The following is a 15,165-nucleotide window of genomic DNA, read 5'->3' on the forward strand; positions in this document are numbered from 1 at the left end:
GGGGGGATTAACTGGGAGATTGGGACTGACATATACATCCTACTATACATAAAACAGATAACTAATAAGAACCTGCTGTATGGCACAGGGAACTCTACTCAATACTCTGTAATGGCCTATATGGGAAAAGAATCTAAAAAAAGAAAAGGAGTGCATGTGTATAACTGATTCACCTTGCTGTATACCCGAAACCAACAAAACAGTGTAAATAAACTACACTCCAACAAAAAAATTTTTTAAAGTATTAAAGGAAAGCCAGCACCATATAAACAGCATACACTTAAATCAAAGAGATGAATGCTTAACATACAGCATAATTTTTTAATTCACTGATAAACTAAAGGTCCACTTCAAGATGTTTCTCTTGTATACTTCATTTGTTTTGTTAGCAAGCAAAGCCCTGAAAGGGACGGCTTCATCTAGTCCTCAGACTCGGATCCATCTTCATCTTGACTAATCTGGAAGTAACGAAGTTCATAAGTCTCCTTGTCAGATGCAACCACACGGAGCCAATCACGAAGATTGTTCTTTTGAAGGTATTTCTTGGTAAGGTATTTCAAACACCTTTTAGAGAACTTTCTCAGAAACAACTGTGATTTTATTCTTGAAGCGTTCAATGTGAACGACGTTCCCAAGATTTCCAGTTTTTCCATTCACTTTAACCTTCTCCCGTAGAAACTGTTCCTATTTTAAAACAGAGAAAATGCCACACTAGGGAAGAAAACCCTAGATATTCACTAGGGAAGATACCAAAATTTCTAGAATCAAAAGTTCCATCTTCTACTGGATGAGTAAGGTCCAAATTAAACTTCCAAGTTGACTTCTTAGGCTTCTTGTCTTTCTTCACCGCCATCTTGCACGCCGGCAGCGCGATCCTAAACTCAGTTTTAACTCAGTCATTAAAACTGGTCAGTCCCAGTTATAATCAGAACTCTGAACTTGGTTGAGAGTTGACGCTCTCTTCTTCCTTATTTCTCCTTCTGCAGCTTGCTAACTATATAGCTTTTGACATCTCTGAGATTTCAGTCACAGAGGAAGAAGTGTAAAGGAGAGCAGGAAAGCTCCTTCTGGATCAGAGCTCTTGTCAGATGGCTTCATGTTTTCCTGGCATGATGAATGTCAAAAGCTGCCTCTTTTGCTCTTGGGGGCACTTTTGGGGGTCCTTCAGGAACTCCCGTTCGTGAGTTCACCTGGCTGTAATTTCTTTGCAGTGGGCTGTGCTCCTCCTTAGGCTGGCTCCTGCAGAAGCTCCCTCAGCTTCTGCCTCTTAGCAGTACGCTTTCACTGCAGGAATACCCTTGTGGGCAGGATCCCTCTGAAAATAACCCCACGTATGGGACACTATATTTATAGTCTAGTTTTTCTTTGCCTCCTTTCTAATTGGCATTAAGAATATATGTGCAAGTTTACTAGGCTGATGATAGCCTGGACTCAGAAGGGTGGCTACCTTCCATTCCGGAGCAAGCTGTATTCGGAGCATTTTCTAGAAGTACAGACCCTGAAGACTAGGTCAGTGTAGCAGGCTAAAAGCAGAGGTTTTGGTATCTCATTGACCCAGGTGTGAGTTCTCTGCATGTGATTTTGAGAAAATCATTTAACCTATCTCTCTGAATCTCAATTTTCTCATCTGTTAAATGGCGATGATAATATTACTTACCTTAGGGGGATTCTGTTGAGAATCAAATAAGATAATGCATATAAATTACTTAGTACACTGTCTTGCTCATTGTAAAGTGGTCAATACTTACCCCTTATTATCTAACGGGGGTACATTTGGAATATGCGAAAGGACATAACTTTGAATCGCACAAGGTAACACTTATAACAAAATAAAATAAAGATCTATCAATTAAAGGCAAGGAGACGGTATAAAAATTCAGCCATGGTGAACTGGAGTCAAGAGATCAGACTGTCCTTGGGGAAGATATTTCACTTCCCCATGCATTAGAAGCTGTGGAGATTCCTTGGTGCCTGTGTAGTCACACCATGGTGTCAACTAGGCCAAAGTGTTAATCGTCTATTAAAGCTATGTCGCTATGTCTTTTGTGCTGTGGCAAAACACAAGCTCTTGGGCCATGGAAGCTTGAAGCTCAGTCTCTTCCCAAACCTATGCAATCAGCCAGAGAACATCAGCCACGTGAGTCAGTGGAAAATTCCAGATGTTTGTAGCTCATTAACTGCCAAATCGATGACTATGGAGGCTGTCAACTGTGCTGAGTAAGTAGACCTTATTAGCATCATGTTCCCTGAAGAAAGAACTGTCTCACAGGCATATTTCTTAAAGGGGCCACATATAACACGCCATCTTTAAAAAGCCTTTTCAGATCCTTTAGACTACTTCCCTTCTGTGTAAATTCACTAACTCCTCTTACAGACCCAATGTCACAGAAGCAGCCATAAATAACAAGGAGGGAGGACTTCCCTGGTGGCACAGTGGTTAAGAATCCGCCTGCCAATGCAGGGGACACGGGTTCGAGCCCTGGTCCGGGAAGATCCCACATGCCGTGGAGCAACTAAGCCCATGCGCCATAACTACTGAGCCTGCGCTCTAGAACCCGCTAGCCACAACTACTGAGCCCATGTGCCACAACTACTGAAGGCCCTGTGCCTAGAGCCCGTGCTCCGCAACAAGAGAAGCCGCCGCGATGCGAAGCCTGCGCACCACAACGAAGAGCAGCCCCCGCTCGCCGCAACCAGAGAAAATCTGCATGCAGCAACGGAGACCCAATGCAGCCAAAAATTTAAAAAAATAAAAAATAAAAATAACAAGGAGGGAGAATAGTATCTCAAAGCTGGAAGCCTGAGACTTCACTTTTACCCTGATGTTGGGGGCATACATTAAAAGTCTTACCTATATATTTACTCTAGTAATTTCACCTCTAGGAATTTATTTAAAGGGAATTTATTTTAAAGAAAATTATTTAAGGAAGTGAAGATTTATCTATAAGGATATTCAACTCAGCAGGTAATAGCAAAAGATTGCAAGCAACAGTAGGGGGGGTTGGTGAAATTAACGACAGATTATCACAACATAAACACTGTTAACAACCATGTAGGCATGTATATATACACAGAAACACGTTCACAATATATTGAGTTTAAGAAGTGAAAAAAAGTCAGATAACAAAAGAACATATGACATTTATTACCACTCTTATAACAAGAAAAAAAAAAAAGCTCAATAACAAGGACTTTCTATGTGCCAGGCATTGTTCTAAGTACTTCAAAGATGTTGACTTAGTTAATTCCCTACACTAACTATTAGGTATTGTATTATCCCCATTTTACAGATGAGGAAATTAAAGCACAGAGAGGTTAAAAATCCTGCCAAGGTCATATGCCAGTAAGTCACAGAGCTGAGATTTGACTCTGGACAGGCTTTGGAGTCTGTGCTCTTACCACTCCATACTGCTTCTCAGTATAGAAAAAAGGCTGGAAGGACATCCTCTGAAAGCCTTATCTCTGTGCTTATCTGGGAGGCAAGATGTTTTGTTTTATTTTATTTTTATTCTTTTGTTTATCCACCTTTTCTACAGTTAACACACGTTACTTATGTAACAAGATAAACTCCAATAAAAATGTTTAAGAGAGAAGATCTTTGTTGCTGACTTGAAAAAGTCTCTCTGAGCCTTAGTTTCTTCATCTGTAGAATGGTAATAACACCTCTCCTGTAGAGCTAATGCCAAGATTGTAATAATGCTTGTGAAAGCACTCTGATAGTGTAGATTTGGAATGTGTTAAAAGTGCTACGTGGGGCTTCCCTGGTGGCACAGTGGTTGAGAATCTGCCTGCCAATGAAGGGGACACGGGTTCCATCCCTGGTCCAGGAAGATCCCACATGCCACAGAGCAACTAAGCCCGTGTGCCACAACTACTGAGCCTGTGCTCTAGAGCCCGTGAGCCACAACTACTGAGCCCATGTGCCACAACTACTGAAGCCCACGCGCCTAGAGCCCATGCTCTGCAACAAGAAGCGACCACAATGAGAAGCCCACGCACCGCAACGAAGAGTAGCCCCCGCTCGCCGCAACTAGAGAAAGCCCGCATGCAGCAACGAAGATCCAACACAGAAAAAAATTTTAAAAATTAAAAAAAAAAAAAGTGGTAGGTGCTACAGTACAAAGCAACACAAAGTAGAAAGTGACAAGGCAAGATGTCTGCAGGAATTCAGAGATTGTCAAGCTGAGCAGACATGGTGTGAGAGTTTGAGGGGGCTCGTATCTCATCCGATTCTCTTTAGCGACTCCGACGACTTCTGAGCTGAGGATTGTGTGCCTCTTCCTCATGCCCTGGGCGTGACTAGTTGGGAGACAGGTATTGTCATGATCTTATATATTCCGTAAGGTGTTACGGAAAAACCTGAGCGAACTTTTTGGCTAACCCAATATAAGTAGATGGCTCTCATCTCCCACTATTTTTTTTCAGTGAGTGTCCCAGATTTCCTCTTATTATCAATCCAGTTGCCCATCTGAAACTGTTTTGGTTGTTCTTCTAAACATTGCTTCCCATCTCGCTGTTCACACAGCTTCTGACCTGAAGGACTGGGCGCTCAGCCCCTGCAGTGGGCCAAGGAATGGACAGCTTGGCTCAATGGACTAGCAGGGAGCTTGCTGGTAGAGCCTGGAGTCCACTTGTGAGACAAACACTTTACGAAGTTAATCTAAGTACCTCTGGGTGTTCAGGAGCTAGTTTCTCACTTTTTCCAGTTGTTTGTGTGATCACCACCTTTGAGGATTATGGAGGACAAAGGGGGTCCCCTTCACACATACATCCCTCATGCTAGGGGATTGCCCTTACAAAAACTTAGAGCAGGAGCTGTCAACCAGAGTGAGACACTGGAATCAGATGCACGGTAGGCAAAATTTTACTTCCACTTTCGTAAGCTCTTCAGCTGGACCTGAGAATTAAATTGATGTAAAGCAGACTAACAAGGTAGAAACATTCAAGTCTATTTAATATGTTTTATGTGATGCGGAGCCTTCATGGGGAAATGAAGACCCCAAGAAGTGGTAAATCCTAAATGCTTTTCTACTAGATTGAACAAAGGCAGGCAACTGTGGAAAAGTAACTAAAATATATGGAGAGCCTAAAAGAAGGTAAGAGTTGTTACTGAATTTGGTCCCACTCTTCACTGCCTGCAAAATCAATACTCTATCAGTGTTGATAGAAAGGAAAGTTGCCTTTAAACTGAATGCCGGCAATCTGGGGAGAAGGTGGACTCAGCATCCTCCAAAACCACATCTGAAGTTTCTGCTCGGTCATGAAAGTTTTTAAAAGGAAACAGGGAAGTAATGTTAGTTAACCATCGAGATCAGGGGCCAGAGTCGTCCCCATATCCCCCTGTGCAGGCTTGTCGACTCCTCCTGATCTTTCTTTCTTTATTTAGAAATAAGCCAAAGGCCAAATGAATTTTAAGTAAAATAAGTCCTTGGGGACGCATGATCTTTATTTAGATGCTATTTTGTTCACATGGTTTGTTCAAGAGATTACTGAAGGGGAAGCTAGGAAAGAGATCCGGTCATCTGTTAATTACTTATTCTTCATTTCTACTTCACTCATCTAGGGAAAGAACCAACAAGCCAGGCAAATTATTGTGTGATCAAAAGATTTAAAAGGGGTACTAGGGCCGGAGATGAGTAGAGCATGGGGATGCCTGGTTTAAGATTAGTGTCAAGATAAAGGGGTGCCTCCTGCAGAGAGCTCTTTCCTGCAAAGAGCTTTTTTTCTGCCAAAAGCTGCTCACAAATCCCCGCTTGTCAGAACATGGTTCCATCTCTATGGGATCATGGGTGAAAGTCCGTCTTCTGTAACTTCTTCATGCTGACATAGGACACTGTATCCTTAGAGTGGAAGATGTCGACACGGGTATGTAGCATCTCCCTGATGACAGTTGTCTCGCCCCTTTACATATATGGGCAGAACAAGCTACAATTATTTTGATGCCCACAAAGATATAGATTATTACGAGCAGTAGTGTTAATCCCATTCTCTTAAGGCCAGTTCTTGGAGCTGTGCTAGCCATAGTTTCAGTACTGCTCAAGATGGAGCTAACTGGTCATCATGCAGTTAGCTTTTTCCCTCTGGTGGCAGTTTCAGTATCTGTAAAACAACTCAGGAAGGTGCATCAGACACTGAGTCTGTGACTCTATTGTCCTAATCATTAGCTGCTTGAGCCTGCTCTTTTGTGACTCAGGGAGGCCTGGGAGACTTCAGCTTTTCTATAAACAAGAGGCAGGAGATGTGAATGGGCCTTTGTATCAATACTTGGGGAAGGGTGGGGGGTGGCCCACAGGGGTCTGCTTGGTTCCAGACTTACTCTGACAAGGTCTGTTTGCACAGAATTCTCTTGGCCTTGACACCCTCCCCAGCTCCCGCCACCCGTCTCTGGTGATAAGAACATTTCTTTCCTCTTGGTATAGGAAGGGTATCTTTTTTTTTTTTTTTTTTTGGCTGACCAGGGACTGAACCTGTGTCCCCTGCATTGGCAGGTGGATTCTTAACCACTGCACCACCAGGGAAGCCCAGGAAGGGCATCTTTCACAAGGGCGTTTTCTCCTGCTTTCAGGAAGAAAAGGGGAGGAGGGTCAGAGCACCCTTCCTGCACCTGCTGTTTTCCAAGTGCCTTTAGCTCAAAATAATCATTATGCCAAAGTGGCATATTCAGGAGTGGCATATTCTGCCAGCCTTCAGCTGGAACTGGAACACCCAAGCACCCATCCTCAAAGATTCTGATCCTGGGCTGGGGGTCCAGGCAGCAGAACCCTTTAAAGATACTGAAGATTGAGAATCGCCGGGTCAGAGTCAGAGGAAGTGTGGGAGTTTCACACTGACTTCCTGTGCCCCATGTAGTAATTAGACCGAAATGGCTGTAATGGCTGAGGACTGATTTGCAACTGCTCTGAATGTGTGAGCAACCGGGGAGCGTGCAGCTGCTTCCCCAGGAAACAAAACCACTGTGCGCGCGTTTTGATACCAGTTTGGCAACAAGATAAGAGTCCTAACGCACATCAAAACATCAGGCAGGTTGTCCGTCCACTTTACTCTTGGCAGATGCCAAGAACTTGCTTGCCCTAAATGAAATAAGCCATCAGCTGACAGACCTGCAAGCATTCAAAGCTGTCCTCTGAATTCATAGATGAGCTTGAGGAAGAAACAGAAGCAAACCGGCTTGTTTTGAGATAGACATCCTGGCGGGGTAAGTGATCCAGCCCGAAAGCCAGTCAGTTCAACTAGAGACTTGTTCCAAATAGTTGGCAAACTCGGGTGTTTGTCTCACTTGCTCTCCCCCTCGTGGGATCTAAATTGAATAAGCATCAGCCTGCCAGCTCTCCAAAGCTGGACTTTCAGAAATGTCTTTTGCCTCACTTCTACTTACAGATTAGGTAGGTAATGTTGATTTTTAGCTCCCACAGATACATAATCCAAAACAGATTCTCGGGGGAAAGGATTTCAGCGAGTGTGGAAATCCTCTCCTTTTACCTTCCATTCTACAGGGTCTGGACCCAAGGTCTGGAACCTGCACTCCTTCGCAGTGTTAGCAGGGTGATTTTTGTGTTTGCATACAATTGGCACTGCCTGTCCTTGACTCTCTGGGGAAGAACTGAGGAAATGAATCTCCTCAGACACCAGCTTCCCTCTTGGAAAAGTGGTAAAGGGAAAAGCTTTCTGAGATTTTTAGGGCTGCGATGGAGCCTCATTCACTGTTGTATTCCCAGGGCTTGGCGGAGTGCCTGCCTCAAAGAAGGCACCAGGTAAATCTTTGTTAAATAAATGCTTGGTATTAAACACCCACGTATTTATTATGCATTTGGTGCCCAGTATTGGTGGCTGATCGACATCCTGAGAGCTGTTTGTTTATATCAACATTTTCCTATTTGATCTGAGAATCACTAATTGGATCATGTTGGTGGAACCGACTTTAAAGCCCAGCCTGGGACAGGCAGAGGCTGTATGAGATGTCCTGAAAAGGATGTGATTTTTAACTCCTGCTCTCCAGTTCTGAGCTGTTGTGGGCACTTGGTAAATATTAATGAAGGATGAGGCTGGAGCTATATTGGGAGGCTCCTGGGAGTCTGGGACATGGTAAAGGCTTTAACGGCAGTCTTTGGCGGGCAGCCTGACTCTAACCTTCTGGCAGAGAAGCTGGCTCAGCCAGGTGGCAAGATGGAGGCTTCACCCTGCCCAAGCTTCCCCAGCACCCCAGTCAGCAGCCAGTCAGTGTCTGCTCTGGGCAAAGCACATTTTGGGCCCTGGGGAGGACACAGAGGTGACACGGATGCTGCAGGGAACACAGGGTGGGCTCTGGAGCCTTAGTGTGTGGCTTTCGGCTTTAAACTGAGCCTCAGAGTTTGGATCTGTACAGTGGAGATCAAAATAGCACCTACTCCACAATTTGTGAAAATTAAATGAAATGATGTAAGCAAAACAATTTAGCACAGGACAGAGGGAGGCAGAGTAAGTATCCAATACAGTACACCGTGTGTGTGTTTGCAAGCATCCAATACATTACCCGTATGTTTATACAGGTAAGATCCGGAGGGTGATTTAATTTTGTAATACAATTTGGGGCCAATGCAGTGTTTGTCGTTGTTGTTGTTTTAAAGTAACACAATCAGATCCATGAGGGTAGAAAGGAGGGTGAGATAGGAGTATAGGAGGGATGAATTTGAAAGATATTTGGATGATGATAATAAAAAAGAATTAGAAAAGAGAAGTGCTCGGACTGAAACCAGACTGTTCATTTTACAAATCACTATATTAAAAAATATATTGTAAGGGTCTTTTCTTAAGTCAAAGTCTTGAATCCATTAAATACAGCCTGGCTGTAATCCGGCTGGATGTCTAGCCTCTTGAATTTTTAGGAAATAGAGTACACTTTCAGTAAGGTTGCTTACTATGTACATCTTACTTGACTATAATGATTAGCAGCTGAAAGACCCATGCTCAAAAATATCTTTTCTATTCTACACATTTCACCAAACGAATTTGATTAACAAACTCCTCTTTTAAATTGGTTTTCTTAAGAAACTTAATTAAGGTCCATGGCTACAAGAACATAGGGGTGGGAGATGATGGTAGCAGAAAAACGGAAGATTAAAAAACGAATTATGTGGGACTTATAAAAAGTACACATAAATCCTGTAAGAAAAATACGTACATGTTCATAGAAATTGGTGTTCTTTAAAACACAAACTCTGGGTTGCTATCCATTTATTTACTCCAAAGAAGTTGCCCTTTTCCTCTTCCCTGAACCTTGATCGCATAATCAACTGAACTCTACCTTTTCTCCCCGCTTTCACTTACAAACTGGGCAGAAAGGGGAATAAGGGAGCCCCATTCTCGCAACAGATTTTTCTTGTGCGCTTACAGTGTGCTCTGCGCTCGGAGAAAGAGGTGTGTGTGGGGGGGGGGGGGGCGCAGAAACGTAGCCGCCACACCGTGTGACTTAAGTTCAGGGCCAGTGGGACACAAAAGAGGAACTGATTAACTTGATCCGCACCTGTGTCGTAAACGCCTTCACAAGGGAGGCAACTACTCAAGAATTTCGAGGTTGCGGGCAGGCAGGACAAGAGGGAACCGCAGAGGAACCGCAAGCTGGCGAGCTGCAAAGAAGTTCCCGTGGCCGGGGAACAGAGTGACAGGAGTGTCAGGACTAAGTGGCCAGGGGCCAGCTTCAGAAATCAACTTGCTGGAGTACCTTCCATCAGTAAGAGATCGCGTACACGACTCGGTGAACTTAACTCGGGAATTCAAAGCCCCTTTGCTGACTCCCCACGGCGGGGAACCATCGGGTTCCAAGGGCCGCGGGCCCCGCGAGCCGGGCAGCCCGGGTGAAAGCCGCTGCCCGGTCGCGCGGCTGACGCCCCTTCCCCGGCGCGCCAGGCTCGGGCCCCGGAGTCGCCACGAGGGGGTGGCGTTGGCCGTGTTCTGTAAGTGCCGGGCGAGGCCGGGCGGGCACCTCCGGGAGAGGCCGGTGTCAGCCGGTAGCCGGCGGAGGAACGGCAGCCGGTGCCGCGGCGGTTGTTCCCGACATGCTCTTCTCGGGGAGGATTTCAAACCCTCGGCCGCAACCACCTCCCCTCCCCCGGCCCCGTCGGGCCTCAGCAACAGGCGGCGGCCCACGTATCATTGGCCGGGCCGCGCAAAGGCCTGTTTTGATTGGCCGCCGCGCCCCCCTGCCCCGCTCTAGCGCTCACCGCCGCCTCCATTTTGTTGGTAGAGGCAGAAGGGGAAGGTCGGTCGGGACGCTGAGGTGGCCTGCAGCTCTCTCGTCGGTGCTCGTGGGCTTCGCTCGTTCCGTGCCTCGTCGCTCCCTGAAAGGGGAGGGGGCTTCGACGCCGAGCAGGAGCCGCCGCCGCCGTAGTCCCGGGTTCGAAGTCGGTGAGTGGCGGCGGCGCGGCGGGTGCGGCCATGTTGGCGGCCGCGCTCCCCATTGTTGGGTGAAGGAGGCGAGATCCGAGGCCGGGCGGGCGCTAGCGGCCCGGAGGAGCGGGTTCCCGGGCCGGGCTCGGGGAACGCTGAGCCGCTCGGAAACCCAGCGCCGTCGGCAGAACCGAACTTTCCGGGCTCGCGTTGGGAATGACTCACGATCCGGGAACTAATTTCTTTAGGGCTGTTAACATAGTCTGGAAGGGCCGCTCACCTTTTCGAAAAGAAGAGGGCTTCTTATTTGTTCGGTAACTTGGTTTCTTGGAATATCAAATGAAATCTCGAATGTTTAATGTTCACGATAGGGAGGCATTGTTTTGTATTTAAGAACCGACTTCGTTTGTTACGGCTTGTGAAACTTATTTTAAGACGGGGAGGAGTCAAGAGTTCATATCCAAAGGAAGAGCTGCATGACGTAGACACGTTGGGAGAGGAGGTTTTGTGAAAACAGATATGTGATGTGTCCAAAGACTGGGAAATTCTGGTGGGACTTTCAAAACATGGTCTTTAGGAAAGATTTTAAGCCCATTTCTTGGCATGGCTGTAAAAGTTAATGCTTCCGTGGTTTAATATTTTGGTCACAAAATCCGTGTGAGAATCTGAAAGGTTCCTAGGAAAGAGATGCAACTTGTTGCGGGATTTGGCGGACACCCCTCCCCAGATTCCTCAGGGTTTCCTGGATCTCGAGGGTTTTTAAATGATGACAGTTACAAGGTCAAAGCCATCTTTAGAGACTTTATTTTCTGCCTTTTAGTTCAGGAAGTAGTCACTATTTATGTAGTAAATATAAAGGATCACTTTCGCCTGTGTTTTTGAATTGAAATAATGAAATATTTGCTTTTCTAGCTAAGACTTCTCTCAAACTTGTGTGCTGAGGAGACTCAGATGTTGGCCTCAGCTCCTAGGCTGAACTCAGCAGATCGGCCCATGAAAACTTCTGTATTGAGACAAAGGAAAGGATCTATCAGAAAGCAACATCTATTATCCTGGGCGTGGCAGCAAGGAAGAGGACAGGTGGTGGAAATCCTGCAATCTGAAAAGCAGACTGAAAGGTATCAAAACCTTCCCGTTGTAATGGGGCATTTTATGATGGACTCATCCTAAACTGTTTTTATTTTTAAATAGAGGATTATTCAGAATTGTGGATAAGCTCACTGTTCTTAGGAAGGTATAATAAAGTGCATGTAATGAAGTGTGAACAGTATAGTGAAGTTGAAGCAGACGAATAGCATATATTTGGGTCTTGCCCAAGATTTCTGGAGTTACAAATTGGAGCTTCTGAAGTTTCTTAAAGTTTTGAACTATTTGAAGTGGAATTCTACTCAATATTCTGTTTACATTCACTTACAGGTGACAAAGAAGCTGAAGATGGGTGGTGGAGAGCGGTATAACATTCCAGCCCCTCAGTCTAGAAATGTTAGTAAGAACCAACAACAGCTTAGTAGACAGAAGACCAAGGATCAGAATTCCCAGATGAAGATTGTTCATAAGAAAAAGGAAAGAGGACATACTTATAATTCATCAGCAGCTGCATGGCAGGCCATGCAAAGTGGGGGGAAGAACAAAAATTTTCCAAATAATCAAAACTGGAACTCTAGCTTATCAAGTCCCACCTTACTTTTTAAGTCTCAAACTAATCAGAACTATGCTGGAGCCAAATTTAGTGAGCCGCCATCACCAAGTGTTCTTCCTAAACCACCAAGCCACTGGGTTCCTGTTTCCTTTAACCCTTCTGATAAAGAAATAATGACATTTCAACTTAAAACCTTACTTAAAGTACAGGTGTAAAATGAGATAAAGTATTAATGTGTTTAAATTTAGGCATATTTAAGGATAATTGGCAATTGTCTCAGACCAAATTCACTAGGGAATTTAATCTGTAAAACTGCTAATTAATGTAGAAAATATAATGACTTAACTGTTTTGTGTGTTATGTGCACTGTGATGGTAGAATCAGTGCAACTTAAAATAACTAAATTATTGATAATTGTACTTCATATCAATCGTAAGTGTTCTCAATTGAGTAACCATTCAAGTGAAACCAGTCAAGTTTAGATTTGGGGAATGGTAAAGGAATCAGCTTTTTCCATTGCCTGTTGCGGGAAAATAGTAATTTCAGATTATCATTCATGGATCAGCAGAGTGACTTGTTGAGATCTGGCAAATGTGATTATAAGCATCCAGTTAAGACATACAGGGGTTGAAAACTAGCTGAATATTTGAAAGTTTAATGTCCTAAACCAGTAATATGCCAACAATCTGATGCACTGCCAAAAGAAAATGTGAATGTTTTTTAGAGTATAGTTGTATTTTAGTGAACTGTATGGTGGTGAATGTGGAAAAGGCACTAGGGGCTATTTAGAATGAAACAGTATACCCCATTGTCCCTGTAACTGACATGCAGTGGATAGGTGTCTGCCAACAAATGCACCGAAACCATTTTATATAGAAATAGTATTCGGTGTTCACCGAGTAGCTTTCAGAATACATTTTAGTATTATGGCACTACACAAGCTATTCTGACAGTGATCTGGCTTCAAATCGTCCCTGCAAAGCTTGTTTAAAGTTGGGAGCTATATAATGTGAAAGTTTTACGTACCTAGGAAAGAGCCATGTAAATATATGTAATAAACTTGTAGCATATGTAAAGTTTTGTTGGCGTTTATCCTACAAAAATAGAATATTTTAGTATGAATTTGCTGAATGTAAGACATGGACTCTTTTTATACTATGGCCTAATTTTAAAGGTCCAAAAAAACCTTGTTTTTAAAGTTTGCCTTTGTGCTAAAGTGCCACTGTACGTATACTATAATTGATCTTGCTGTAAACTATATTTCAAAGTAAATCCTAGTGTAAGAAGTTTTATATAACTGAAAAGGTTTTAAGCTGCTAAAACACTTCCTATTTTTGAGAGATGTGAAATGCAGTATGGGATTATTTTAATTTCTTAAGCCCAAAGATCAACTATTAAGGGGTTCCTCTTACCTTAAAAGATTAATTTTGGCTTTCAACAATTTGTGTAACCTATGAGTATATGTGTACAATGCCAGTGTTTTTTTTTTGGTCAACAGGTGCAACCCAGGGGACCACTCATTGCAAAAGGTGCAATTTCTTGCCTAATACCATGATAACATGTTTTGCTTACCTTAAAGATAAGCGCTAATTATAACAGCCAACTCAATAGTAAATTAAAAGGAAAGTGTGTGTGGAGGGGGTCTATTTAGAATATGAGTGTAGGTGCCCTCTTTTCTCATTTGGCAGCTTTTTTGATACTTTTAAGCAGAATGGGTAAGTTGTGTGTCTCCAAATTCAGGTGAGATAATATTGCCCATATCAAATAATGATAAAAGACAAGTTTATATAATAGTACTTAATGTACATACAGGAATTTGAAGCATGAAATTAAAAAATAAAATTGCTTTTTCCCGTGTCTTGTTTTTATTGTATAAAAAATTGTTACCATGTAATATTCTTAGAATGCACATAATTAATCCTACTGAAATAACAGTAGGACCGTTGGTTTTAAGAGGCAACCAATTTGCTAACTGATATAGACATTTGGATTAGCAGCTATACCGTTAAAAAAGCAACTGTGGCTTCCTCCTCCCAGCAGGGCTAACAGTAAAAGGCCACAGAATATTACTTTGGAAATTTACATAAAGCTTCTGAATTCATCTCATACCAAATTGAGTAAAGCAGGTTTAATCGCCTGTCTCCCTCTTCTACATTTTAAGATGACTTCGGTAAACAGAAGAGTTCTTGTCAATTTGAGAAATTGTGCAAATTTTTTTTCTATAAACAATTTTCACAAGGGGACCTTGGAGGAGAAAAAAGACACAAGAACTAAACTGGCTTTCTAAAATACATTCCAAATGATAGGATAACTCAAACTAGTTCAAGAAAAATCTTTTAATTTCTACACTAAGCAAGCAGTGAATCCCAGAGCCAGGTTGTATTTTGTCATGCAAACTGTCGGAAGAAATTGATTTGGCAGAAATAATGAGTCTTTTTTTCCTGTTTATTCCCAGTGTAATTTCTATTAACAGTGGCAAGAATTGCCCAGTTCTTTGCAGTACTGCACTGGAATCCCGCTCGATTCAACAATTTTCATCCCAAGCATCTTTATGTTAGGTTTTGATGTATACATGTAAATACAGTATATACTAGATTTCTGGTTTGGGACCGACTCCAGTGGTAAAAGTGTTCAGAGAATTAAGAGCACATTGGGCTTTAACTACAAATATTTTTAATAGCTACGGTTAACTTAAAAAGTTAATAATCGTATTATATCTCATACCTTAGAAAGGTACTAATAAAGTTATGGTTAGCGTACAGGAAGTATGGTTGACATGAATTTCTCAAATCGTACTTGTAAGAACCAAAAAGTTGTTAGAGCTCATCTACCCTGTAGGGCTGCAGTCAGCCATAGCATGAGCCTTGTCAGTGTTACAATTTAAACTTGTCATACCTTTTTGATGGCAGCATATATAGTACAATGGAATCTTGAGCCCATAACCTATCTTTACACTTCAGTTCTGGTAAATTCTCTTCATCCCAGAAGCACAAGGTGGAAAATAACTTGAAGGAAAACACTAGTTTTCTAGTGTTTAATTGTCTCATAGGCAATTACTTCGTAAACCAAGTGGGATAAGAGTACATCTCAAACCTCTTACACAAATGAGGAAAGCCTACTGAGCCACAAATCTGTCAGGCAGAACTAAACCTAAAAAAAAAAAA

The 15,165-nt window shown here is 43.0% G+C and overlaps 2 protein-coding genes across 3 annotated transcripts; one reads left to right on the forward strand and one right to left on the reverse strand.

Moving 5' to 3' along the window:
- Positions 1-419: 419 nt before the first annotated feature.
- Positions 420-853, reverse strand: LOC112414421 (60S ribosomal protein L22-like 1). The gene is given in 3 exon segments (XM_024766903.1): positions 420-576; positions 578-684; positions 752-853. Coding segments are annotated over 3 exon segments (366 nt in total).
- Positions 854-9,534: 8,681 nt separating this feature from the next.
- PNRC2 (proline rich nuclear receptor coactivator 2) lies at positions 9,535-13,858 on the forward strand. Of its 2 annotated transcripts, XM_024766594.1 has the most exons (4): positions 9,535-9,706; positions 10,220-10,380; positions 11,275-11,480; positions 11,779-13,858. In XM_024766594.1, the coding sequence occupies exon 4, from the start codon at positions 11,797-11,799 to the stop codon at positions 12,214-12,216; it is 420 nt and encodes a 139-aa protein (XP_024622362.1). In that variant the 5' UTR covers positions 9,535-9,706; positions 10,220-10,380; positions 11,275-11,480; positions 11,779-11,796; the 3' UTR covers positions 12,217-13,858. The 2 variants fall into 2 exon arrangements, with proteins under 2 accessions (XP_024622362.1, XP_024622363.1); XM_024766595.1 differs by lacking the exon at positions 10,220-10,380.
- The last annotated feature ends 1,307 nt before the right edge of the window (positions 13,859-15,165 follow it).

The sequence above is a fragment of the Neophocaena asiaeorientalis genome, unplaced genomic scaffold (assembly GCF_003031525.2).
Source record: "Neophocaena asiaeorientalis asiaeorientalis breed wild unplaced genomic scaffold, Neophocaena_asiaeorientalis_V1.1 scaffold79, whole genome shotgun sequence".
NCBI classification, from domain to species: Eukaryota; Metazoa; Chordata; class Mammalia; order Artiodactyla; family Phocoenidae; genus Neophocaena; species Neophocaena asiaeorientalis.